This window comes from Scleropages formosus, chromosome 17 (assembly GCF_900964775.1).
Source record: "Scleropages formosus chromosome 17, fSclFor1.1, whole genome shotgun sequence".
Taxonomy (NCBI): domain Eukaryota; kingdom Metazoa; phylum Chordata; class Actinopteri; order Osteoglossiformes; family Osteoglossidae; genus Scleropages; species Scleropages formosus.
The window spans coordinates 24350530-24377472 of NC_041822.1; the positions used below are offsets into that span (position 1 = coordinate 24350530).

The following is a 26943-nucleotide window of genomic DNA, read 5'->3' on the forward strand; positions in this document are numbered from 1 at the left end:
AAGAAATTAATGAAAAAAACTTACATAAAGCAGTGTATGTCCTCTTTGTTTTGTTGTCCTTCAGCTGAGGTACAGTTTGTGTGTTTAGTTCTCTCAATTTATGGTCAGTGAGCTGTGCCAAATGAACAGAGACTTCAGTTCTCTCAGTTCTGGTATGATGGCAGAGTAGCAGGGGTACAATGTCACCTCTACACACCAGATCCTGTATAAAAGCAGGAGGGTAGTGTATCACACACCTCAAGGCAATGCGTGAAGGTTAGGTTGAGAATGGTCTGTGATCAGACATCTGCAGACCTTTGTGCATGGGTCAGCGGTGATTAATGTCAATGTTACCGCAAACAAACAGCCGGTGGGGTCAGTGTGAGTAAGTCTGTTTTGGTGTCTGCAACATAAGGAATTGTGGGACTGGCCAAACAGTTCAGTATTTAACTTTTAACGGGTCATACTGCAATTCATCATTCACAGTGTACAAAGTTTGTTAATTTGTGCATATTTCTGTGTTCCTCTAATAGATAAATAGATTTTCCCTATTCCCAAAACAAAATACCCAGTCCCTGGTGATGAAAAGCATCCCCACAGCATGATGCTGCCACCACCATACTTCTCTGTCAGTTTTATGTATGGGAGAGCGGCACAAAAGAAGCCATATTTCAAAAAGAACCACCTTCAGGCATGTCTGGAGCCTGCATAAATCATGAGAGGGACTGACTTGCGATGTGGGAAAAGGGTTTGTGGTCAGAGGGGACAAAGACTGAGTTTTTTAGCTAAAGTTCACACCGCTGTCGAACAATCTAACACTGCCCATGCCTGAAGTGACATCAGTATTTGGAAATAAAGTATCACAGAGAACAAGATTTCAGTGCACCATTTGTGATTTAGTGAAATGAGAGAATTGGGCATTGGGGTGAATAGTTTTGCAAGGCATTGCATATATCAACAACTTCAGGTGAAAATGGTTTTAAACCTTGCTGAGGAATTTAAAATACATGGCAGCATGTCAGAACTTTCAGAAAGCACGAAACAAAATAAAAGAAAAATCTACATATGGGCAATAAAAGTGAGGCAGACCGCTGTTTTCAGTTCTTAGTATAAATGTTTCAAGACTCTGGAGATGCAGATATACAGGGATTTTAGAGCAGAACTTGTACTCTGCTCTTAAACTAGCTTGAATGCCCAAATGATGGGAGGGCATGTGAGGCACTGAAGCGAGAGTGCTCCAGGTCTTCTCTATGCTTGAACACAGACATCTGTTTCTACATCTCCTGCAGGACAGAGACAGCTCATCTCGCTTGCTTGCCCACGTCATACCCCGCCCCCCCCCCCAACTCCCTCCAAGTGGCAGTCATTGGCTCTTCGTCCCTACCCATTCAGTACCCCTTCTAAAACCTGCATTCAGAGCTCCCTGCCTGGGGGTACCAACTTATCATCACCTCATCTTCCTCAGTCAGTCATTCGTTCCCTCAGCACTTCCCCACCTCCCACCTGGACTCCCATTCACATGCACGCCAGCCTTCCATTCCCGCACATCCCTCTCCATCTCCCTGGAGCACTGGAGTAATAATTCATGTTAAACAGACCTCCCTTGCATCCCTCCCCCACCCCCTCCGAATTGCTTGCTTCGTTGAGCGCTGGAATTCAGCACAGGACGTCTCGGCTCCAGGGTAAAAGCTGTCCCATTTATTTGCCAGAAAATAAATAAAAAAAACAAGAACAACAACCTGAAATATTACATGTATGCATAATAAAGAGCAAAAAAGGGCATGCAATCCTCCTTGACATGAAGAGGGAAGGCAGGCCCACCAGTTACCCCCCACCCCCATCTCCCTCTCCCCTGGTGTGTGCAGATTATGTCGCGAGCGCTTTTCATTTTATGGACATTCGCTTCATGCTGTCGGTCCGCCCACCCACATACCCTTTGGCATCTGTGAGCCAAAATAGACTATAAAACACATTATGTTATTCTGTAGCTATTTATAATGGCAACTTGCGTAAAATTGTATTCTGTAATTTAAAACAATTCTTGGTTTGTCTCCCCAGCTGGAAAAGTGGAATTGACAATGGATGAACGAACCCATGGATGGATAGATAAATATTTTGTATACGAGGTATTATTTAGGAAAGCAATTTTTTGACTAACAGTCTTTGAGAGATTACCGAACAGGTTTATGTTCTCAGGTCCACAAAAATACATTTTGTCATTCCTGAAAAAATTTTGTGTGCTGGGGTGAGGATGGGATGGGGGGGGGCAAATGTCGTGAGACATATTATTAACGTACAGTATGTACAGCGGGTGTTACGCATTTTTTCCTTCTTATCCAAAATTGTTTCTGTTCCGAAAGTGATGGTTTGAGTTACGACACAAAAATGAACAACACAACCACATTTCAAAATTGAATATGCCACATGTTCATACTAAAGGGATAAAAATAATATTGCTCTAAGTCCAACTTTGACAGCTGCAAAAATTTATTAGAACATCAGGGCAGCAAAACATTTTGTTCAAATGGAAACAGCAGTTTTTCACTTTCAAGCCTTTGCTGAAGACTGAGATTCACTGAAAGAGAACTGTTATGGCCGAGGTGAGAAAGATCCAGGACGGCCAAGGAATATGTCTGCAGCCTCCGTGGGCAGCTTGGGTCCACATTGTCCTGGACGTAGACTCTGCCTCTATTCCCCATCAGGAAAATTATGGCCATTTCAGGAACATCGTTGGGTTTCTATAACTCTCAGCATCAGTGTCTGGGTGGTTTCATACAAAACTCCCACTCCAACTAACTTGAAGCCAGTGCTTTCGTGTTGAGTGAAATTTGTGCAGCAAGAGTTGAAATTGAAAAGAACCAACAAGACTGCATCGCCAAGAGGGCATCAACAAGACAGCATCAGCACGATGCCATCGACAAGCTGCATCACCCAGACAACATCAACAAGAGGGTGTCAACAAAAGAGTATCAGCATGAAGGCATCAGAAAAAGGGCGGCAACATGTGGGCATCAGCAAACTAAATGACCAAGACAGCATCAACAAGAGATTGTCAACAAGAGGTCATTGATAAAACAGCATCAGAATGACAGCATCACCGAAAGGGCATCAGTAAGAGGGCATCAACATGACAGTATCAGCAGAAGAGCATCAGTATGAGGGCTCTGAGAAACTGCTGCAGCAAGACAGCACCAACGAGAAATTGTCAACAAGAGGGCATCAACAAGACAGGATCATCATGATGGCATCAACAAGAAGGCATCAACAAAATGGAATCAACAAGATGTCATGTTGGGGAGCAGCTGGGGTAGTTATCCAGGCAAACATAAAAAGAGGGCTTTCATTCTGTGGTCTCCATCATTCTTCAGTGAGGAAGGGATTTTGGCTGCTGTACACAGTATCAAGGGAGGGGGAATGTAGAATATTTTCATTTTACACTCCAAAGTCCAAACCATAGTGCGTAAATGGGACTGTGGTACGATACAGGGTTGTGCTCTTCTGTGATTTGGAACATGTTCTAATGAGCAGACCTTCCCAGTGGACCCATCGCACATGACATTCATGTATTCATGGGGATGGATGACACAGCAAGGAAAACGTGGTCTGTAGAGGCACGGAGGTACTAAAAGTGAAGGGTGCATCATGGGAAACCATGGATGGAGCTGAAACAAACAAAAGTCTGGATGCTGAGGTGAGAACACTGTGTTTCTTGGGCAGTTTGTTGTCATAGCAGCAAAGATGATGGAATAACAACCATGTGAGCTGGTGAATTCATAGCAAGAGAAATGCAGACCAAAGTGAAACTACGCCACGAGAGCAGCAGGTGGCGTAGCGGTTAGAGCTCGAATCACCCAGGTTGAAATCCCACATCCTGGGTTAGTACCCCTGAGCGTGGTACTTACTCTGAACTAACACAGTAAAAATGATCCAGCCCCAGCTGTATTAATGGGTGAATAACTAGAAGCAGCTGTGTGTACTAAGGCAATGTTCTGAGCCACTTTGGAGAAAGACTGGGCTGAATAAACGCTGGTAATGATAACTAAGGAATGGAAACGACACTTTAATTTCTGTCAATTAATCAATATATGTTTCAGCTTCTTGCTTGCAAACCTGCCGGTGGTGGGAATCCAGCTGAAATCTCTTACTTGTAATGTGATTTTCTGGATTTTCCTGTCTAACTCATTGTGTTCCCACCACCATGCTGTTCTGATCGCTTTGTACCTGTCTCTGTGCCGCACAATTCGTGAACCTCTACCTCTACGTCTGACTCACAGCAGCAAGTTAGGAAAAGTATTACGGTCGTTGTTTCTAAATGTGACCGTTCATGTGTCGGGCGACACAGCACCTGGGTGGTGCGAGAAGATGTGGGTTCGATCCCCGCTCGGTCTGCTTGGAGTTTGCATGTTCTTGCCGTGTCTGTGTGGGTATCCTTGGGTGCTCTGGTTTCCTCCCACAGTCCAAAGACATGCTGTTCAGGTCCCCCATAGTGTGTGAGTGATAGAGACAGTGTGTTCCACTGATGTATGGATGAGTGACCCAGTGTAAGTAGTGTATCTAGCAGTGTGAGTCACCGTGGTGAATAAGGTATGTGGGCTCATAACACTACATAGAGTTCAATGGAAGTCGATTCGAAGAAAAGCGTCTCATAAATAAATGTAACATAAATGTGTCCCTGAGAGAAAGATGTCCTGTCAAGACTGCCTGGTTGACACACGGTGTCTTGGCTGAGTAGAAGCTGGGCTTTTATTTAAGTGTAAGGACACTGGCTGCTCATGTTAAAAATGGCTGAGTTGCACATTTTGAAAATGTGAACATCACACACACACATTGTCTGAAACCGCTTGTCCCAAGTGGGGTTGTGGCAAGCCGGAGCCTAACCCAGAAAAACAGGGCACAGGGCTGGAGGGGACACACCCAGGACGGGACACCAGGCCATCGCAAGGCACCCCAAGCAGGACTCGAACCCCAGACCCACCGTAGAGCAGGACCCGGCCAAACCCGCTGCACCACCACACCCCCCAGATGTGAACGTTTCCCAGTTTATTTATTTTCAACTGGATTTTCTTTGCTTGTCTGTTGTGTTAAAATTCTGCCCATAGCGAAGTGAACGCAACATGTGTTTACCCATCCATCCACCCAGGCAGAACAGGAGCGTGGTACCGCCGCAGTTCAACTCACTTCCACAGTATTTACAGCTGGTGTCTGGGATTGGTGAGCGGTAACTAGATCTGGAGCTTTGCAGATGTTCATGAGAAAAATCGCTCCATAAACAGGACTGAGCAGGAGTTTGTTGAGAGAACATAATTTTATTTTAATGACTTTAAATTCTATAGTTTTAATTTTCAAAGTTAAGAAAAAGTTTAAATGTAATTTTATTAGGGGGCGCGGGGGCGCGGGGGCGCAGTGGGTTGGACCGGGTCCTGCTCTTCAGTGGGTCTGCGGTTCGAGTCCCGCTCAGGGTGCCTTGCGACGGACTGGCGTCCCGTCCTGGGTGTGTCCCCTCTCCCTCCGGCCTTACGCCCTGTGTTACCGGCTAGGCTCCGTGACCCCGTATGGGACAAGCGGTTCTGAAAATGTGTGTGTGTAATTTTATTATAGCTATAGCTAGTGTTTTTTACAGAGCTTAAAAATGTTTGTTTTCAAATACACTGAGGGATGTTAAGCTATTAATATTTTTTTTTCCAGAAGCTCAAAGTGAAATTTAATGTGATTTTCTTGAAGTTCAGAGTTATTATTCATAGGTATTATTATATACAAGGTTTTTATTAACCTTTTATTGATTGTGACTTAGTCCTAAAATCAGCTTTGGGTCACAAACAAAGATTTGGTCTTTATATATATATTTATGTGACTCCTGTCTCAGCCACTTCATCGTCGGTCAACATTGTTCAGCGTGCGTTCTTAAGGTCCGTCATCTCCTCTCGCCCCCTGCGGGCCGCGAACCCTGGCTTCGTTTCCCACACATGGGCGTTACACACGTCTTTTGCCGTACGCACCCCAAAACCCCGCGTCCGGGCCCTTTCGGAGCCTCCCTTTCCGACGCTCCTCTCGACTGAGTCAGCAAGGTGAGCGTTCGTCGCTGTTGATCTTCCGCCTTCGCTTCCCGTCTCCGCGCATCGCCCCGTGCGCGTTTGTTTACTCACGCAAGCCGCTACACGAGAAGCTGCGGAGAAAATAACCGAGGCCTCCGTCATCAGGCCAGCTAAAGACGTCGTGCTCGGAAAAGGGGGGTTCGATCCAGAGGGAGCTTCGACACCGAACCGGCGGTGGAAAATGGTAAAGGGGGGGAGGCAGCGACAAGGTGACGCAAAGGGGGCACAATAAATCGCTGCTATTTATAGACACAAAGACCTTTGTCTGTGACTCCTTCCTCATTCACCTCCCTCCGGTTCACCTCTCTGCCGCACCGGTGATCAAGCAAAATCGTCATTGCCGCAAGGCCCCTGCCCCCCGCTGTCCCCCACCGCTGTCAAATCTCAGCAGAGTACATCAAGATAGGGCCGTTGGGGTGGAGGCCAAGCAGAGGGGTGAAAAGGGTCGAGCTTGACTTCGACCCCCGTGAAAAGCACCTCTCGATCTCTGCGACCTCGCGTGACCGGGTGGACGCGTGTCCGACCCTCCGGGAATCGAGGTGCTCGCACCTCTCCTCACGTCGGCCCCCCGTCGATAGGCTCTGCTGTCGGTGATGTCAACGCCGTTCCCTCCGAGCCTTCAAATCCCAAGAGATTTTTTTTAGCGTTTCTTAGCACGTAATCCATTTTCCTCATAATTACTTTGAAGAGAACTTTAAATGATGTGATTTCGTCTCCCCTTGTCATTCATCGCACTCGCCAAGTACAGCCTTTCACGTTACATTACATTACATTTATTTATTTAGCAGACACTTTTCTCCAAAGCGACTTTCAACAAACTCTATGTAGTGTCATGTGCCCACACACCTTATTCACCGCGGTGAATTACACTGCTAGATACACTACTTACACTGTGTCACTCATCCATACATCAGTGGAACACACTCTCTCCGACATTGCCTTACCTTGCTGTGGTGTACAACCAGGCGGCTGTAAAAATACCTGTCCCATAGGATGTTGGCCAGGAAGTGCATTTAGCGAACAGCAGCAGAGAAGAGCGGAAAAAACGAAACGGTGTAAAACGGTGTAAAATCAATTTAAAAAAATTAACATTTTGGACAAACGGGTTGTGTCGTGGTGCTGCTGGGATTCGAAAGTATTCTACTGAGAAATGACCATCTGAGCTTTACCTGTGTGACAGGTAGCAGATCTGCATGGAGGAGCGATGGCTGTTTGGCCGAGAGGAAGATGGGTTTCAACGGTCCCTCTCACGCCGGAATGGTTTCACGTGGAGATTCGGACGGGTCTTTCCATGGGATCAGAAGTATACTGGAGGTACACAGAAGAAACACGCTCGGCACGTGGCCTTCGAAGAATCTGTGTGATGCCTCACACTGACTGCTTGGAGAGGGGTTCGAAGAGGCTTCTTCAAAGGTCTAGAAGCATCGGTATGTAAAACTCGTTTAGACCTACAAGTCCATGAAAGCAAGAATTAATTCTGGAACAGTGGATCTGAGGGTTAGAGCCACTGGTCTGTAACTCTGTGGTTTAGAAACACTAATCTGCGGACCTGAGGTTTAGAACCAATCTGAGGTTTGGAACCAATGATTAATGGAGCTGAGGCTTAGATTCGCTGGTCTGTGGCTCGTCATCCTTCCGAATCCACGCTATGGTCTATCTACCCTTCCGAACCAGAGAAAAGGCACCGCTCTCCCGTCCCAGCAGGAAAGAAGTGCTGCATCATGGGATACGTGCTGGCCAGAGAAGTTCTGATTTCAACTGCTTGGGGTTCAGGAGCAGATGTGTTTCCCCCAGAGTCGGTCCGGCGGGTTCGAATCCCCCTCCTGCTGTAGTACCCTTGATCGAGACACATACCCGGCATCGGTACAGTAAAAACGAACGAGCCATGTAAGTGAGAAATCAGCGTACTCTATGCGGAGCGCCGATGTGAGTGAAGATGCAGTACTTCCGCAGCGCGGCACAGATCGTGGCGTACGCACGTGCGGCGCACGCCGTCATTAGCCGTAATGCCTTAATTACACAGAGATCTTAATGAGGAGCTAATTGCCCCCGTGCTCCTGCCACCACTGTCACAGGCTGCCAAAAGGGCTCTGTGACGCACAGCACCCCCCCACCCCCCCCCCCGGGCTGGTACGTCACGATCATTGTTCTGGGGAGACGATTCCAACACGCCATCATTCTGCCCTGTTCCTCATCATACCTAGCAGGCATGACACACTGTCTCGGTGTCGCCTTGGCGGAACCTCAGAGCTCCTCCGTCGTCGGGGGGAGGGGGGGACTCAGCCACAGCGTCTGTGAAACATCTGACAAGAACAAGCTCTGGACATATATTCCAGAACATATGTCTCAGTAGTGGAAACCAGATTTCGTTTAGCTCCATGGAATTTTGAGATAAACCCTCCATCCATCCATCCGTCTGTCCTTCCTGATAGTATCTGAAAGTTGTATAAAGTGCTTTCAGATAAAAGCCACAATACCTGACTGTACATTTTACTCTCTAGCCCCCTGTTTTTACACCACCATCTGACAGGTTAAGTCCTTAATTTTATTATATCAGGAGTGTCGGGTTTGACAGTTTTTTTTTCCAAATATCTTTTTCCACTTAATATCTGCTCACACACGAAGCTGTACCTCTGGCTCACTTTCCAGGGATTCTCTTTTAAAGCAGCCTTTATGGTGTGGATATTAAACGGGACACGTGGTAAAGGGCCCACAGCGAACACACTTAAATGCTGATGGCTAAATGCTCTTAAGGATAAAACCGATATTTTCTCGTTAAGCAACATCCAGTTATTGTTATCCAGCCTGGAGGTCGAAGCCTTTCTGGACTCAATATCTCCTTTCCTGAATGTTCACAGACCGACTGGCATGTAGACCTTTTTCGTTTGAGATCCTTTTATGTATGTGAACTGATGTCCATTATTCAGAATATTTAGAGCACGTCACATTATTCTGTGTCTGAGCTCTTTGTGTGTAACACAGAGGTTCCCCTGAACGGCAGCCCAACGAGTCCGTCGGTGCTGTGGCGTGACATGACCCTGCCCCCTGTTGACCGCAGGTTGCCATTACACGCTCACTTCTCACTTCTCCGCTGTGGCGAGTGATCCGGGGTCATGATCCCCTCTGGAGCCACCCCACTCCGAAGGGTTCTTTAGACACCGGCCTGAGAGCAGCCGACGTGCACGTTTCTCTACCGAGCTTCCGTTTATTCAGTGAGCTACAAAAAGCTACTTGCTGTGTTGTTACAATGATTTACTCATTCATAAAGCCTGGTCATTTTTACTACGCCAACCCAGGGTAAGCACCTTAGTCTAGGGTACTACAACAGGAGGTGGGACTCAGACCTGGGTCTTTCAAGTGGCAAGCAGCAGCATAACCATTGCGCCCCCTGCTGGCCCTGCAGTTACATCTTCCCACTTGACTGCAATTATACACACACACACACACACACACTTTCAGAACCACTTGTCCCTTACGGGGTCACGGGGAACCGGAGCCTACCCGGCAACACAGGGCGTAAGGCCAGAGGGGGAAGGGGACACACCCAGGACGGGACGCCAGTCCACCGTAAGGCACCCCAAGCAGGACTTGAACCCCAGACCCAGGGGAGAGCAGGACTGCGGTCCAACCCACTGCACCACTGCACCCCCTATACTCAAACAGACAATAACAAAAGGAGCAAAAGGCAAGAAAAATAGAGCGAGTTTGTTTTCGCTGGAACACGGTGTCTCACTGAGGCCTTTCATCAGCTTGTTACCTTGGAAAATGCAAGTAATTCATGCCCCGTATTGACCTGTCCATTCCTGTTGGACAAAGGCGTCAGATAGATACACAGACAGATATATATTTATTGAATATTACCATTAATAACGACAATAACAATAATAAAAATATTATTATTAATAATAGGAATACTAATCCCTATCTCAAGCTCTATGCTTGCAGACTGGCTCTTGACCACAATGACCCTGCACTGGACAAGCAGCTATTGGTTATCAAGGAATAGATGAGTGACACACACACACACACACACACACACACACATTTTCTGAACCGCTTGTCCCATACGGGGTCGCGGGGAACCGGAGCCTAACCCGGCAACACAGGGCGTAAGGCTGGAGGGGGAGGGGACACACCCAGGACGGGACACCAGTCCGCTGCAAGGCACCCCCAGCAGGACTCGAACCCCAGACCCACTGGAGAGCAGGACCCGGTCAAACCCACTGCGCCACCGCACCCCCCATAGATGAGTGACACAACGCAACAAAATTTTTCAAAGTTCTTAGTTATATTGATTTTTGCATCAATCATTATTAAAGTTTACTGATTACACAGATACTCTTAGTTCAGATACTTAGCTCGGTACTTCACAGCCACTGGAATATTCTAGAAAGCATAACGTCTTAAAAGGTACTGGAATATTAGGTGCTTGAAATTAGCAAATGTTGGCGAATTTTGGCACCGGGTTGTCAAATATTATTCCAGAAACTCACAAATAGTATGAACTAACACTTCAAACAAGTAAATTTGAAAGAAAAATGTAAAAAAAATGTGCATAATAAAATTTCAGTTACATTGTGTAATAATGATAATAATAATAATAATAATAATAATAATAATAATAATAGTGTCTGTGACTCAACAGCAGAGTTAGGGAAGTGACCACCGAGCCGGCTGGAAACACACGACTGTCACGCTGCAATTTCGGCGCGGGGACAAGAGGCGGCGGAAAGGCCTGTTTCACCGCTGCATTCTGGGTGTGAGCGGTGACCTGAAGCCGGAAGAACGCGCGTCGTTGGACAGTGCGGGATGAGCCCTCGGGCTCAAAGTTCTGAACGGACGGATAGACGGACGGACGGACAAACGAAAACTCGAAAGCTCACATAATAAAGGGAACAAACAAGGTCCACTGCAGCCATTAGTGTAACAGGTCAACTGTTACGCAAGAACCCCTCACAACGTGAACATTTACTCCAAAATATAATGAATAATGCATTGCCGTGGTAAAAAAGGAAATAATATACGTATGTAAATATTTTATATATATTTTGTTTAATAAATACATATTTTATTTAATAATTTTATACATGTACATTTATATATATATATGAGGGGGACGCAGTGGGTTGGACCGTGTCCTGCTCTCCAGTGGGTCTGGGGTTTGAGTCCTGCTGGGGGTGCCTTGTGGTGGACTGGTGTCCCGTCCTGGGTGTGCTCCCTCCCCCTCCAGCCCTACGCCCTGTGTTTCCAGGTTAGGCTCCAGCTCCCCGTGACCCTGTATTGGACAAGTGGTTCAGACAATGTATGTGAGACATTTTATATATGTATATACATTTTGTTTTTTTTAATGCAGGCCAAAAACTAGTGTGATGTAACCCTTTCTTTCATGTAACTCCATAAATGTTTATGATCCTACAAAAAGGCAGGGCAACGAAGACCCAGCCACTGCATTACTGGCTGCCAGCTGCTGCTGTTTACTCTATATCTCTGAGATTAAAACGCATCATAATTCCTTATTTTAGATTCTGCTCAACCATCTCATTGATATCCCTCAACAAAAATATTTCCTTAAGTGCCTGTGACCCCCAGCACTTGACAAGAGCACTGGATTTTCGGTACTGACTCCCATTGCAAAGGCTCACTTAGTTCAGCAGTGTGACGCATACTGTACTTCTTTACTGCACATAATGTTGTTTGTATTTTCGGAGCTCAATTGTCGTTCTCATCCAAGAAAGCGTTCGGTTTCCTTGCCAGTGTTGGAAGCTATGATGAGGAACGCTTTTACTCAAAGATTCAAATTGCAGCAGGCGAATGTCCGCAACCCACCGCATACAGTATTTATACTTACGTTCATTTAAACGTTGTCAGATGCTGTCCTCCAAACGCTGCTTACAGTCAATTACTCCTTCATGGAGCAGGGTCATTTTTACTCGATGGATTGAGGGTAAGTACCTTAATCAAGGGTACAACAGCAGGAGGTGGGATTCACAGCCGCGCTCTTACAGTCCAAAGGCAGCAACTCTTAACTCGGGCTCAAGTCGCTGGAAGCGGTTCAGCTCTTGGCTCTTTCAGCGCACTGCTCGAGGTTTGGGGATTGTGTGATGACCTCGGCTATGGAAGTGGTGACAGGAGCTGGGACTGGACTGGGACAATTTTGGGAACCACTGCAGTCATGCTCACAAAAGGGGCTCATCTACCCCCAGTGTTTACATTTATTGATTTATCAGACACTTTTCTCCAAAGCGACTTCCAATGAACTCTATGTAGTGTTATGAGCCCACAGACCTTATTCACCGCAGTGACTTACACTGGGTCACTCATCCATACACCAGTGGAACGAACACACACACAATGGGTGAACCTGAACGTGTCTTTGGACTGTGGGAGGAAACCAGAGCACCCGGAGGAAACCCACGCAGACATGGGGAGAACATGCAAACTCCACACAGACAGGGCAGAGACCAAACCCATATGCTCCAATACCACCCAGGTGCTGTGAGACAGCAGCGCTACTTGCTGTGCCACCCTGCCGCCCAAAATGTTGACAGCTGGTTACCCATGAGGCCCGTGCAGTCCTCAAGGAGGTACCTTCTTGGTGGGGCTTCCACAGTGATACAGTCTAGCCCCCCACCCTAAATCCATAATTGGGGTCTTGAAAGTTGACAACAGGCTTATTGCCCAGTTCATCCCTCCATCATCAAGAACTTCTTGGCCAGTGCAGGGTCCTGGTGGTCCAGAGCCTATCCTGGAAACATGGTGATAGGCAGGATACACCATGGATGGGGGTTTCACTCCTTCACAGGGCTGTCACACAAATTACACACTGCAGTCTATTTAGGGTCATCAATTCACCTGAAACACATTTGGACTGTGACAGGAAACCAGAGCACCCAGAGGACCCACAGAAAACACAGGGAGAACATGCAAACTCTACACTGACAGAGCTGGAGGGTGAAGGAAGAAAAAAAAAAAAAAAAAAAAAAAAAAAGAATCTTGTCCCAAGAAAAGAGAAGAATTTAACATCGCAAAGCCGGAAGAAAGTTTAAACAGTTAAAGGAAACGTCCCCGACAAGCTGTAATTTTCACGCAAGCTATTAATAAGACTTCCTCTGCATTACTTATTAACTCATGTTCAAAGGGCCCGTCGGGAAACGCAGTTACGTAAGTGTTTCCACTCAGCGAAGTCGTGCAGATTTTAAAAAATGAACACAGATGACCGCGGACAGGGCCGCAAAGCAGCAAAGGACGGAAGGCGTCCCGGTTTTCCCTGGATGCCAAACCTCTCGTTAACACTTGGGTTATTGTTCGGATAACTTCAGCCACGGCTGTTCAGACACCGATTTATGCTGCATGTGGCATGGAGAAGTTTTTGGAAGTCATCATGGAAACGATAAAATCTGGTCATGAGAACATTTATGAACTATGTAAAAATTGAAATAAATCTGCAGGATCGAGCTGAACAATAATTGAAAAGGCAAAACCATGACAGTTAACGGAAGCTTTAATCTGTTTGATTAACATAAACCAGGATGCATTTGTGCTTCAAACAAAACCGAGCGGATGAGCGCGGCCACCGGAAGCTTAGCTGACGGTGTTTTTTAAACTCTCGTCCACTCATTACCCCCTTAAGACCACAGAAAGGGTTGTGTGTCTGGAAAACACACTGTACAAATCCACGGGGGAGTCTGTGCTCAGTAGCGCCACCCGGTGGTCCGGTCCACTCTCAGCGCCACTTGAACTTCCGTCGCGCTCCATCCTGCGCCGAGTGCAATAGGGAGGCCGGCCGTGACCTTCGCGTTGCCGACGGCGACATCGGCGAAGCGCCACCTGCATCGACGCCGAGTCCTTGGCCACACAGCCTTTTCGACCGCTTTGCTGTCCAGTGCAAGAAGCTAGAACCTTGGAAAGAGGAATGTCACGCCGAAACTGGAATGAGGCCGAAAGTATCACATAACAACCGGAACACTGCTTGAAACTGCAAATTTTTTTTTTTTTTTTTTTTTTAAACAAAACGTGTAAATACACCAAGGTGTGTACATCCACGAATCGATAGCCAGAACGTCATCTAGAAAGAAGGACGAACACACAGAACAGGAAGGAGAGAGCCGGGAAAATCGCCGCCGCCGAAAGCAGCCTGTACAAAAGCGTTGTGTATTAAACTACAAACAGTAAGAAACCGGTTCCTGATGTGTCCCCCCCCCCCAGCTACCCAGCGTTACACTTGTACCAACAAGCTGGACCTTATTGAAACCACCTCTTCTGCTCACGCCCTTTACTCTTCCCTGGTAAATCGAGGACTAGAAAGGTAAAAAGAGGACTTCTGTGCTCCTTCAGAGGTGCAGCCGTGTGCGTGTAAAAAGGTCGCTCTGAGTTTGGGCTCTGGGGAGGAGGAGGGTGTCGCTGGCATGTCTGTGCTTTCTGCGGCTCCGGGTGCGAGCGCAGGGGGTGGATGCTGAGGAGCGGGTGCTGAGCGAGGTGGTGCGGCCTGTAAACATTAAAACTGCATGTCGGACACAGTCTGTCTGGACAAACTGGGTCCCACAGCGCAGACGTTACTGGGACTGGAGATATACAGTATGTACAGGGGGTGGTGCTGGAAATTACAAAAAAGTGAAACTTTCATTTTTTCAAATCTCCCTCTCCCTCTCTCCCTCCTTCTCTCCCTCTCCCTCTTCCTCAGCGCCCGGGCGTGAAGATGTAATCGAGGGCTTGTCTTTCGGCCGCCGCCACATTCGGATGCCAGAGGTCCACCATGAAGACCACCCGAGGGCCATCCTCCACGCTGCCTGAAAAGAAAGACACCGTGGGGTCAGAGAGACATCGCGTCTCTTTCTCCTGCAGCTGCGATAGCGAAGACACACAGGGCTTCGCAGAAGTACAGTCATGCGCCGCTCATAAATCTCATGTTTACCATGTCTCTTGACTGCATCGAGGCTATACCATCTAGGTTTGCATAAGTACACTCTGTGATCGAGGCTATACCATCTAGGTTTGTATAAGTACACTGTATGATGTTCGCACAACGAGGAAATTGCCTAATGACGGATTTCTCAGAATGTATCCGTCGTTAAGAGATACATGTCTGTATTCAGTGCTTCCTAAAGTGTTCTAATGCGGCCGGATTGCAGATGAAACGGTCTTTGCAATGGATTCGATTGAAAGAGAAATTGTTCAGCCAAAATCATTTATGTCAGTTAATGCAAATAAAAGTACTGAGTCGCTGTGCACTGCTGGTTCAGAGAGGACAGGTGAGGGACGTTTCTCTTAGGAGCAAAAGTGGATGATCAATAATTATCAATAATCAATTAATTATAATCAATCATATGGAATTACCCTCGCTGTCACTCACTGTTGATCACCCTTTGTCCAGTTCAGGGATGATGTGGAGCGGAGCCTATCCCAGAAGGGTGGGGTGGTCCATTAGGCACGGTAAATCGGGATGAGATTCCACTCACTGACAGGGAAGCCACACACGCAGTCTGAAACCGCTGGTCCCAAGCGGGGTCGCGGCAAACCAGAGCCTAACCTGGCAACATAGGGCGCAGGGCTGGAGGGAGGGGTCTGCCGCAAGGCATCCCAAGCAGGACTCGAACCACTGACCTGCCACAAAGTGGGACCTGGCCAAACCCGCTGTGCCACTGCGCCCCATGCATTAATTTGATATAATAAAAAAAAAAAAAAAAAAAAAAAATTACAACCCACTTTGTTTTTTATACAATTCAAGCCTCATTACATGAAAAACAGTATTAAATTTAAACTGACGTTCGTTCTGCGGAGTTCACTTCCCGTCCATGAATGAACGAGGTTGTCAGTCAAGACAGTGTGAAACTCAGCACTAAACTCAAACTGCTTTCACTGCAGCTCAACTGGAGGTACTGATAATAGCTCGTACTAAAAACGATTCGATTCAACAATAACGTAGGTGCAAAACAATACTGAAGTGTGCCAATTTCCCAGTAAGCACTGCTTGCTCAATAATCAAGGAATGAAGTGCATCAAACCACCCCAACCCTACTGAGACACCAGGAGTGTGAAAGAACTGCAGAGTTCAGTGACAGAGAGCAGAGCAAAGACACATCGGGGATCTGTACCAGGGCCTCGGAATAATGTTGAAGAAGCCCTTAGTTGGGAATCGTCCCAAAGCCAGTCTGGATTATTCCAGAGAGTGGCAAAGTGACCCAACTAAGATGTGGAAAAAGGGACCGACACTTGAGAATATTGGCAATAATGTAAAGTGTTTTTGCAGTGCAAAAGTGACGCTGCCCACGTCTCAAAAGACACCACACATTCAATGGAGTTGGGGCAGCTGATAGCGTAGCGGTTACAACTGCTGCTTTTGGACCCAAAGGTCGCAGGGTCAAATCCCACCTCCAAGCTGTTGTGCCCTTGAGCAAGGTACCTGCCCTAAATTACTCCAGTAAAACTACCCAGTTGTATAAATGGGTAAAACACTGAAATTCACTTTGGAGAAGAGCAATAGGTAAATGAATCAATATGTATAAATCTAAATATGGTGGTGGCAGCATCAAGCTGTGGGGCTGATTCTCATCACCAGGGACTGGTGATTGTATGAGAATTGAAGGAATGATGGATAGCACAAAGTAGTGGGAAATACTACAAGGGGACTTTCTTCAGTCTGCAAAAAGCATAATGTTTGGCACAAAATCAATCGCTCAGCAAGACAATGATCACAAGCTCAGAGTCAAAGTAACCTTGGAGTGCCTTGGAAATAAAAAGATGAAATTCCTACAGTGCCCTCAGTCGAGGTCTTGACCTCAAACCCACTGAGAATCTGTGGAATGCTTTCAAAACTGCAGTCTGCAAGTGCTGTCGGAGGAACTCAGCTGAACCGGAGCGGATCTGTCAAGAGCAGAGGGCAGACATCACTTCTAACCAGTGTGACACCTGCACAAAAAGACCAAAAGCTGTTACTGTGGTAAAAGGTGGCTCCACCAAACATTAATTCGTCAGCTCTGAATATTTATGCAAACAGCATATTTCAAGTTTGCCTTTGTTGTCCTTCTTGTCTGCAAATAAATAAATAAATAAACAAATAGGCTTTACATATTTACTGTTTGCGGACGTGACTTTGCAGTTAAAATAGTCGCTCCGCAACTTACAAAGACAATGGGGACACAAAGTCTGCTACTTGTTTATTCATAAACCAGTAAGCGGCCGTCAATAAGTGCTTCATAGTACAGATGTCCCTGAATTTATTTACATTCTCTAAAAATCTTAACGCTGCCATAACAAATACATTATTAAAATGAAGGCCCGAGTGTTGATATTACAGCCGACCCTTGAACGACGCGGGGGTTAAGGGCGCCTACCTCCAGGGCAGTCAAAAATCTGCGTATAAATTCTGGGGGGGTGAAAAGTTAACTACCAATAGCCTACTGTTGACCGAAAGCCTTACCGATAACACAAACAGTCGATTAACACATATTTTGTATATGTATTATATACTGTACTCTTACAATAAAGTAAGCTAAAGAAAAGAAACTGTTACGAAATCATAAGGAAGAGACAATACATTGACAGTACTGTACTGTATTTATCGATACTGCAAGTTTACGTTGTCTGTTTACAAGATGAATCGTCTGCCTCTCAGTACCTATATCAATAGTCTTATATGATACAAACACTGTAGATGTTATACGTATTACGTGTATATTTTATGGTAGTAAATGATAAAATAGTATCTATGTGTATTTCATGCATTCATGACATGCCTAACTTTTCATTTTTTCGATATTTCTAGGCTACCCGGTTCGTCTGTGAGTTTTTCCAAATTGTCGCAAATCCCCCAAAAAATTTTCCGATATATTTATTGAAAAAATCCACGTATAAGTGGGCCCGTGCAGTTCAAACCCGTTAAACTACAAAATTTAAAAATAAAAATGTCTCCACAAACTATCACTCAGTCCTGATCGTTGGACGATTTGTCCCACAAATACGTGCAATGCTCCTCTTGTTGTTATGTATCAATAACCCTCAGGAACACCAGTCCTGAGCTCTGAACATCATGGAAGTGAATTAAGGTGGTGCCCCAGTCCTACCCTGGTTGGATGCTCTTTACTGCCATCTATTGTACTGGAGGATAAAGACGGCGACACAGACGCGCATTTCAGATGACACACCGAGTTAGGAAAACAGAGCTGAGAATAAAGAAACTGGAAAACGTTCCTCCTTTTAAAAATCTGTAACTGGACCTTCGTAAAAAGAGAGGTCAGCGTGGATCGAAAAGCTGTGGTTGCAGCATTTGCAACCCAGCAACAGCTCAAAACATCTGCAGGGTCTGAATACTTTTGCAATGCACGATTAATAGAAAACCCACTGTTGCTCCACCCTGATTTTTCTTCTCCCAACGCTTGATCGCTGTGTGAGCCAAAATTTTGTGCCTAAAGCAGAGCTCCACAAACGTACATAACGAACTTCAACGCTCGCCTCCAAATATCACAGCAAAGGTATACACCCCCCCATACCATTCCATTCCATTCCCATGCCTGCTTAGCCCCATTCCTCTTCCTACGTACCCCAAACTTTTCACACCCCCTGGAACCCCCAACCCGTCAGATTCTCCCTCACCCTCATGGAGGGCGGTGTGCAGGAAGGAGTCGTCGAACAGGAGGCAGCTGCCCTCGGACCAGCACTGCGGCTCCCCGCCGACAACGAGCTCACAGCCAGGGGGCACTCTCAGACCTGCAGGGGGGCGGCAGTGAGAGAGGGAGTTACCAAGAAGCCCGCAACCAGAGGACCGTTACCATACTTGGAGTATCTTAGCCGTGGTGTCGGATGAAAGAGACTCGGACTCCTGCCACGAAACGCACGGGACAACAAAAACGGAGGGGGAAAAAAGCGCAACTAAGTTCCCACTGCGGCGCAAAGGAGGGAAAATTAACATGCACATGATCACACACGCTGTCAAACAGCAGCACACAAGCGCACATACACACACTCTCGCAGACTAATGCTCCTCTTCTCTCACGCTCCCGTAGCCACTGCATTGCAGTGCCGAGCCTTCCTCCGGAATCAATATTTGAAAAAGAACCACGTTTCAACGAGCAAGGTCACTCCGAGGTCATGCAGGTACGACTCCCCCCTTGGTACACGCCTTCCTTCGTGTCCCCTTCAGCCAAGAAGATAAAAGGGGCAAAAGCTACATGATTTCACCTTGTTATGAATTCTCTGGGTGTGCACATATTTATCAAAAAAATTTTTTTTTTTTTTTTTTTTTTTTTAAAAAAAAGGAGGGACTGGTGGAGGTTCTGCTATGTGGTTACCATAGCAACGGAACGGCTGGCCTTTATACCACAAGGTTGCAGGTTCCAAGCACAGGCCAGACCCAGCTGCAGTACTGCAGGGGAGGAATTTCAACTGGTCTGTTACCATGCGGCGTTATATAAACGTACGAACGCTTAGCTGCAGAGGCATCCGTGGGCTCGGGATCCGCGGTAACGTGACGGGACTGTCCCTGAAAGCGCAAACGCGTCCCTGACAGCGCATGGAGACGAACCGGCGGGCGCCCGCCTCACCCAGGTGGCAGCGCAGCCTGACGTTCGTGGGTCCGTAGTGCTCGGCGACCATCGCCCCAGGACTCAGCACGGAGAAGCAGGCGTTGCCGAACACGTTGTTGGCGATGAAGGTGCGCAGCTGGCCCAGCACCCTCCAGGCCCGCGGGCACCTCCTGGCATTGAGGGCCAGCGCCGTGCCCTGGTTCACCAGGTAGAAGGTCCACCACTGGCCGTGGGGCGTGCCGTTGGCCTTCCAGCCAGGCGGCAGCGGCGAGCCGGCGCGGGCGGGCGGCTGGTGGTACACGCTCTCGAACTCAGCCAGCAGCGCCGGGAAGCTGCGCTCCAGCAGCTCCACGTCGTGCTTCTGCGCCTCGCGCGAGAAGAACGGCGCCGAGGGCAGGTCGGGCAGGAAGAATACCTCGGGCTTCTGGATCGAGGGCCGACTGGACAGGTAGCGGCCCTGGTCGCGCACGCCCTTGTGCACGCGGCCCATGCCGGCCCAGGTGTAGCGTTTGGCGTAGTCCTGGAGGCTGTGATACAGCCGCTGGTTGAGGCCCTCGCCCCCGTGGCCACATCGGAAGCACTCGGGGGACTGGCAGTAGGCAAAGCCGTTCTGCTCCTCCGCCCCGGCTGCCGGTCTTCCCTTGGACGCGCCCCTCATCTGGGGGCCGCTCAGCGCTGCCCGGGTGCCGGCGCCGCGCCCCGCCTCGGCGCCGTAGGCTCCGCGCAGCGCCGGGGGGGTGCTGTGCTCGCGGCCCACGCGGTAGCAGTACCAGACGAAGAGCAGCAGGAGGCAGAGGCCTGTGCCGAGCGCGCTGGATTCGCACTCCCGCATCGACTGCATGCCACCCGCCACCAACTCCCGCACGCCCTCCAGGGACCACTCCATGGCTCGCTCCCGCAGCCTCTCGGAGACGCCTCGTCGAATTTACCACCGGATTCGCCTGGCACCTGAAAGAGATGCAAGCATGTGTGAGCGAACACGCGCGTCCCCTGCCCGCCGCGTCCATCCGGACTCTCCTGACCATATGCTGCGGGGGCGTGGTGGACTGACCCCGTTTAAGTTGTCATGATAGCCAGCACTCGGAGAGAAAGCACGGCGCCGGACGCAGCCTGGATGTGCGGTGTCTGATCTGATCGGTCCCCGTGGTCTTTGATGAGACGTAAGCAGACGGAGGAGCCTGGGCCACCTGGTTCCTGCTCTGGAGAAAGAGGAGAGGGAGAGGATGAGAGAAAGGGCATCACAGGCGTGTGCACAGTGGGGGTGGGGGTGTGAGAGAGAGAGAGAGAGACAGAGAGAGGGAACGAGAGCGTAAGAGACAGACAGAGGGGGACTGAGAAAGTGAGAGAGAGAGAGACATGGAGATGGAGAGAGAGAGCATAAGAGACAGAGGGGGAGACTGAAAAAGTGAGAGAGAGAAAGAGAGAGACATGGAGATGGAGAGCATAAGAGACAGACAGAGGGGGAGACTGAGAGAGAGAGAGAGAGAGAGAGAGAGAGAGAGAGAGAGAGAGAGAGAGAGAGAGAGAGACATGGTGGAGAGAGATGGAGAGAGGGAGAGAAGGCCGGACGCCATTGTCTGAGTGATAATATGCATGATACACAACTTATCCACATATCAACTGTTTCACTCTGGAGGAATAATTTCATAGACCCCCCACCCCACTCTGCCCACTCCCGCCAACACCCCCACACACACACACCCAGCGGCACAATCTGCACCACAGATACACACACACACACACACACCACTTCAAATTCGGTTCAGCACACACCTCCGCAGCGCAACGCACAAAGACATGAGTCATGCCTACAGCGCACGCGAACACACACACACAGCAACACACACCTAGACACGTACACACACATTCTGGTCCAACAAACAATGATGATGATGCTGAGGAGGAGGAGGACGAGTAGCGACACAACGAAGCACAAGTATATTTAAAAATCTCTCGCCCGTGCTCGTCTTCCAGACGCATGTACTCGTTCTCCATAATATACGCAAACGCAGAGAGACCGGGCGGGAGATGCGAACCCACATCCTCGTGATCACTGATGTGTCAAACAGGTTTTTCCCGCATAAATCCACGCGGCAGAGTAAGAAGAAGAGCAGCAACAACAACAGAGCGGGGAAATGACGGACGGACGGATGGACGGACTCCCCCACCGCACCCCTTCCCCAGCCCCGATCAGCCACAGCGGGAGCCCCGATCAGCCACAGCGGGAGCCCCCACCACCCCCACCGCTCGCCTCGCACCGTCCGCCGACCCCCCGGGACCTTCTCCTTCGACTAATGAGGGATGTCGAGGGAAGCGCGGACCCCGTGGCTCCTCTTCCTCCGCATCCCGCTCGGCCGCGCTCCCGCTCCAGCTCCCACTCACTCACTCACTCTCACACACACACACACACACACACACACACACACCGTTCAGCACAGCATGCGCGATGTGGCTCCTGCCGTCGAAAAATGGTTACAGTGAGTAACGGCAACGAAAGTGCAACAAGGTAACAATAAATGTAACACTGTACGACAGCTCGTATTCTTACGATCATCTGTACACCAACACCACCACCGCACCCCCCGCCGTGCGCGCGGCGGCGGCGGCGGCGGCGGCACACACACACACACTTACCGAGTGGAATCGCGTCGCAGTGAACGCATCCGCGAGACGTTAGGCCGGCTGCCTCTCGCGCACCCGGCGCCGCTCGCGCTGCATCACTCACAGCTGTCAGTCAGAGGCCGCCTACCTGCGCGCGCGCGCCCGCGCCCGCGCCCGCCCGCGACAACACACAGCGCGAGCTGTTGGTACGTGCGTGAGCGCGCCACCCCGCAAAGTGAAACGCGCTTTACTGAGAGCGCAGAGCTGCTGCTCAATCATCCATATGCTGTACTTAAGTACAGTACAGTTATTAATTCAGAAGGGTACTACTGCTGGTCTGGAGACGGAATGACACACAGAGACGATATCATAAATTTCGTCGTTGCAAAGACTTCCACAGGCGGATACTGAGAATATTTCAAAATCGCTTCCTCGCGGATTGAGCAAAACGGCGACCTGCCACGCACGTACACTTTAAACGAAGTAACAGGTGACTCGAAACCTTAAACTCGTCGTTCTTGAAGGATGAACTACCATTCCCAGAATGCATATGGTAACGTCCGATGTAGACATTTCCGGCCTTCTTGCGCAAAGCATTGTGGTAGAAGGTGCGCCCGGTGTGCGCGTGGCGCCCTTACAGGCCCGCGTCCGTTGAAATGAAGCTGCAAGGCTAGTGGTGCCTTGTCGTTGTACTCAGAGACCTTTTTTATTGTTTTTATTTATTTTTTTTTAAAACTTTGTTTACTCCCCGTTAATAATAAAATCATCAACAAGTGTTGTGCAATGTTTGGTTGAATCTTTTGCTTGGCCTTAAAAACTCTTAGCAGAAGATTCCTAAGTGTCAATGGAAAATGAAACGTACAGTTACTTTAGTACTTAGATACTAACTTACTATCGTCACTTTGCTAATAATACGTTTTTCTTTAACTCGCGAGTGTCTGGAATATCCTTGATTTTTCCTAGAAATTACTAAATTGGTCTGCTAAAGCCTTAAGACTGAAGTAGATGTCACCCCACTCAAACTCAGAAGGCTGAAGAGACAGAACGGAAACACAATGTGAGACATGAGACAGGATGTGAGACGCAAAACATGGCTGGAGACAGAACGGAGACACGATGTGAGACACAACACTTGGCTGGAGACAGAACAGAGACACAACCTGAGACAGGATGTGAGACACAAAACACATGGCTGGAGACAGAACGGAGACACAATGTGAGACACAACACTTGGCTGGAGACAGAACAGAAACACAATATGAGACATGAGACAGGATGTGAGACCCAAAACATGGCTGGAGACAGAACGGAGACACGATGTGAGACACAACACTTGGCTGGAGACAGAACAGAGACACAACATGAGACAACACTTGGCTGGAGACAGAACGGAGACACGATGTGAGACACAACACTTGGCTGGAGACAGAACGGAGACACGATGTGAGACACAACACTTGGCTGGAGACAGAACGGAGACACAATGTGAGACGCAAGACACGATGTGAGACACTTGGCTGGAGACAGAACGGAGACACAACACTTGGCTGGAGACACAATGGAGACACAATGTGAGACAACACTTGGCTGGAGACAGAACGGAGACACGATGTGAGACAGAACACTTGGCTGGAGACAGAACGGAGGCGTGATGTGAGACGCAAGATACGATGTGAGACACTTGGCTGGAGACAGAACGGAGACACGATGTGAGACGCAAGACACGATGTGAGACACTTGGCTGGAGACAGAACGGAGACACGATGTGAGACACAGCACTTGGCTGGAGACAGAATGGAGACACGATGTGAGACGCAAGACACGATGTGAGACACTTGGCTGGAGACAGAACGGAGACACGATGTGAGACACTTGGCTGGAGACAGAACGGAGACATGATGTGAGACACAGCACTTGGCTGGAGACAGAACGGAGACACGATGTGAGACACAACACTTGGCTGGAGACAGAACGGAGACACGATGTGAGACGCAAGACACGATGTGAGACACTTGGCTGGAGACAGAACGGAGACATGATGTGAGACACAGCACTTGGCTGGAGACAGAACGGAGCTCTCTGTTTTAGAGCCTTAACATCTAACGAGATGTTTGCTCTCAGAAGAGCCCGCAGAAGATGTTCTGCAGACATCATGTGCTTCACCCTAATCCGTCGGTTGTGTCCAGGCATGAGCTCGATTCTGGACCAAAAAAGGTAATAGAACCAAAAATGCTCCTGGGTCTCTCCAGACCTCCAGCTACAGAAGTGGTCACAACCTTGTGTTTATAGCGCACAGTTTTTTTTTTGGAAAAGAACACTTCTTGGGTTCTTCCAAAATGAGTTTGCACATTCTTTCATTCATTTTTTACATTGCCCTCCATTGGTTGTGGACATTACGGTTACATTCCCAGATGGTGCGCAAAGTATATAGTATGTTTACACAGACAAACGCTGCATGATGTCAGACAGCAGTGAGCTCTGCAGCGTTAGGATGTGTGTGAAGAGGCTGTCTTAGAAGGAAACACATTCTTGCACTGCTGTGCCGTGTAAACATTAGCCAGGCTTGGGGGGTGACGCCGCAGGCAGGACCGCACTTCCAAAGAAATGCAGGATCCATATAGACCGGATGCCAAGTTGGACCGAGCCAAATATCTCACCAGTGGTCATGAAGAACAACCTGCAAACAAGAACAAACAGCAAGATGTTCATGGTTTATGGAACTGAAAACAACAGCTGCCTGCCTTCTGTTTTACTTCCAGTTTCTGTAGGTTTTATTTTATTGGCTGGCAGTCTTGTCTGAATTGTATTGTCGGACCGGTTCAGCAACCTGTGTGAGTGACAGAGAGAGTGTGTGTGTGTGTGTTGCTGTGATGTATGGATGAGTGACCCATTGTAAGTAGTGTATCTAGCAGTGTAAGTCACCACGGTGAATAAGGTGTGTGGGCTAATAACACTACATAGAGTTCATTGGAAGTCGCCTTGGAGAAAAGTGTCTGCTAAATGAATACATGTAAAACGAAACTCTTTGTACTTTATTTATTGTAAGTTCCTTCAAAATATGAGGCAAATTTTTTGTGTGAATTGACCTCATTAGTGGAATGCCTGTTCTGAGGTGATCACACACACACACACACACATTTTCAGAACCGCTTGTCCCTTACGGGGTCACGGGGAACCGGAGCCTACCCGGCAACACAGGGCGTAAGGCCGGAGGGGGAAGGGGACACACCCAGGACGGGACGCCAGGCCGCCACAAGGCACCCCAAGCGGGACTCGAACCCCAGACCCACCGGAGAGCAGGACTGCGGTCCAACCCACTGCACCACCGCACCCCCCTGAGGTGATCAAATTACTGTTATTTTTTATGGAAAAAAATTGGTTCTGGGACAGAAAATATATTAAAAAGTATTTGTATGCATGACATGTCATATGTTTTTTTTATATCTTGTTAAAACAAAAATTATTTCTACCTTGTCTTTTAGTTCCTTTCTTATTTAGAACCTCTTGTCCAAAGCAGGGTTGCACAGATTTCATGATATTTTAAATATGGTTTGAATGCCAGTCGAAGAAACAACTACTGACCTTTTTCTTTGATGGGGAAAACCCAGTAACAGCAATGGAGGAAAGCAGTGCCCTTACTTTTTTATTTTTTAATATCTTGCTTAGATCTTCCTATAATTTGAAGACAGTTGTCGTTTTAACCTATTCCTGGACGGCTTGTGTTTCAAACTGTGCAGTTCTCATTGAAAAAGTGCTTCACTGATGAGTGCCCTGTTTGCTACTGTGCTTAATCATAACCCTGGTGTATTAAGAAGGTGTTTATTTTCATGAGTGGCTTTTTGTTGCATGGAACCCCAATTATACGAGGGCTCAGTGTACTTCTCTGAAAGACAAATTAATTGTCCAATAATGCGCCAGTTTCATTAACCCAAACAACCCAAAAACAGAATGAACTCTTAATGAACACCTGTCCAAATGCATTTGCTACCCGAAGGCTTTCCTGCACCTGAAAACATAACCAGAGGAGAATATTCACTCCAGCACACAACGTGTATTCATTTTCAATAACAAATAAGGATTTCATAACAAGAAATTACCTTCTGATATCAGATAACAGAAAAAAATGCTCCCTGTATAATTTCACTGTCAACATCCTGCTTTAACTTCCAGCAATTAGATGAAGCCCTAAATCAAGATGGAAAAAATACGAAACAAGAAAGTTATTGAAGAGCACAAAATGCAAACGAAAATAAAGTCAGTTAAAAGTTGTTTGCATAATAAATGTAAGAAGAAGTATGAGCTTAATGAGATTTTTTACCGTCAATCACTAATGGTAAACAGTCCACGTTTCGACATGTGCAGCAGCAGAGGAAGAAAACCACAAATTGGGGGAAAAACCTTGAACAGGTGCAGATAAAAGGTTTTTCCCTTTCTGCTGTAAACAAGGCCGGTTGGAAAGGGCACATTTCTCCAGAATGTGTCATCGGACACCCGACTGCAGTCCATGGCTTCGCTGAGATATGAGTAAATTGTGTCCGTTTCCTGGGTTTGTACATCTTCACTGGTCACCTTGTTTAGAGGCGTTGCAACACCCCAGAAGACACAAGCAAAGTAAGCGAGGCATTTCCTTGACAGCATCCTGCAGCGTAGGAGGCCTCAATGAGCTTTTCAAGGAACTGTGACATACACTAAGCTTCTGACCCCCCCCCCTCCCCCACCACCACCACCTTGTACAACTATTAAAAATGGCTCAT

General features: G+C 47.9%; 1 protein-coding gene across 7 annotated transcripts; it reads right to left on the reverse strand.

Annotated features, from left to right (window-relative positions):
* Positions 1-13556: 13556 nt before the first annotated feature.
* On the reverse strand, positions 13557-22928 carry asphd2 (aspartate beta-hydroxylase domain containing 2). 7 transcript variants are annotated; one of them, XM_029259652.1, is made up of 6 exons: positions 22223-22355; positions 22015-22043; positions 20640-20787; positions 19607-20536; positions 18608-18773; positions 13557-14857 (listed from the first exon to the last, which is right to left on the reverse strand). In XM_029259652.1, the coding sequence occupies exons 4-6, from the start codon at positions 20472-20474 to the stop codon at positions 14566-14568; spliced, it is 1326 nt and encodes a 441-aa protein (XP_029115485.1). In that variant the 5' UTR covers positions 20475-20536; positions 20640-20787; positions 22015-22043; positions 22223-22355; the 3' UTR covers positions 13557-14565. The 7 variants fall into 7 exon arrangements, with proteins under 7 accessions (XP_029115485.1, XP_029115484.1, XP_029115482.1 ...); XM_029259651.1 differs by lacking the exons at positions 22015-22043; positions 22223-22355 and adding an exon at positions 22661-22928; XM_029259649.1 differs by lacking the exon at positions 22015-22043.
* Positions 22929-26943: the final 4015 nt, after the last annotated feature.

Excerpts from the sequence above, each read along its gene's own strand:
- asphd2 (XM_029259651.1), bottom strand. The coding sequence starts at position 20,474 with ATGGAGTGGTCCCTGGAGGGCGTGCGGGAGTTGGTGGCGGGTGGCATG. Across the intron at positions 18,774-19,606 it reads CAGGCTGCGCTGCCACCTGG|GTCTGAGAGTGCCCCCTGGC; the intron begins GTGAGGCGGGCG and ends GCCCCCCTGCAG. Across the intron at positions 14,858-18,607 it reads GGGGGTGTGAAAAGTTTGGG|GCAGCGTGGAGGATGGCCCT; the intron begins GTACGTAGGAAG and ends CTTTCTTTTCAG.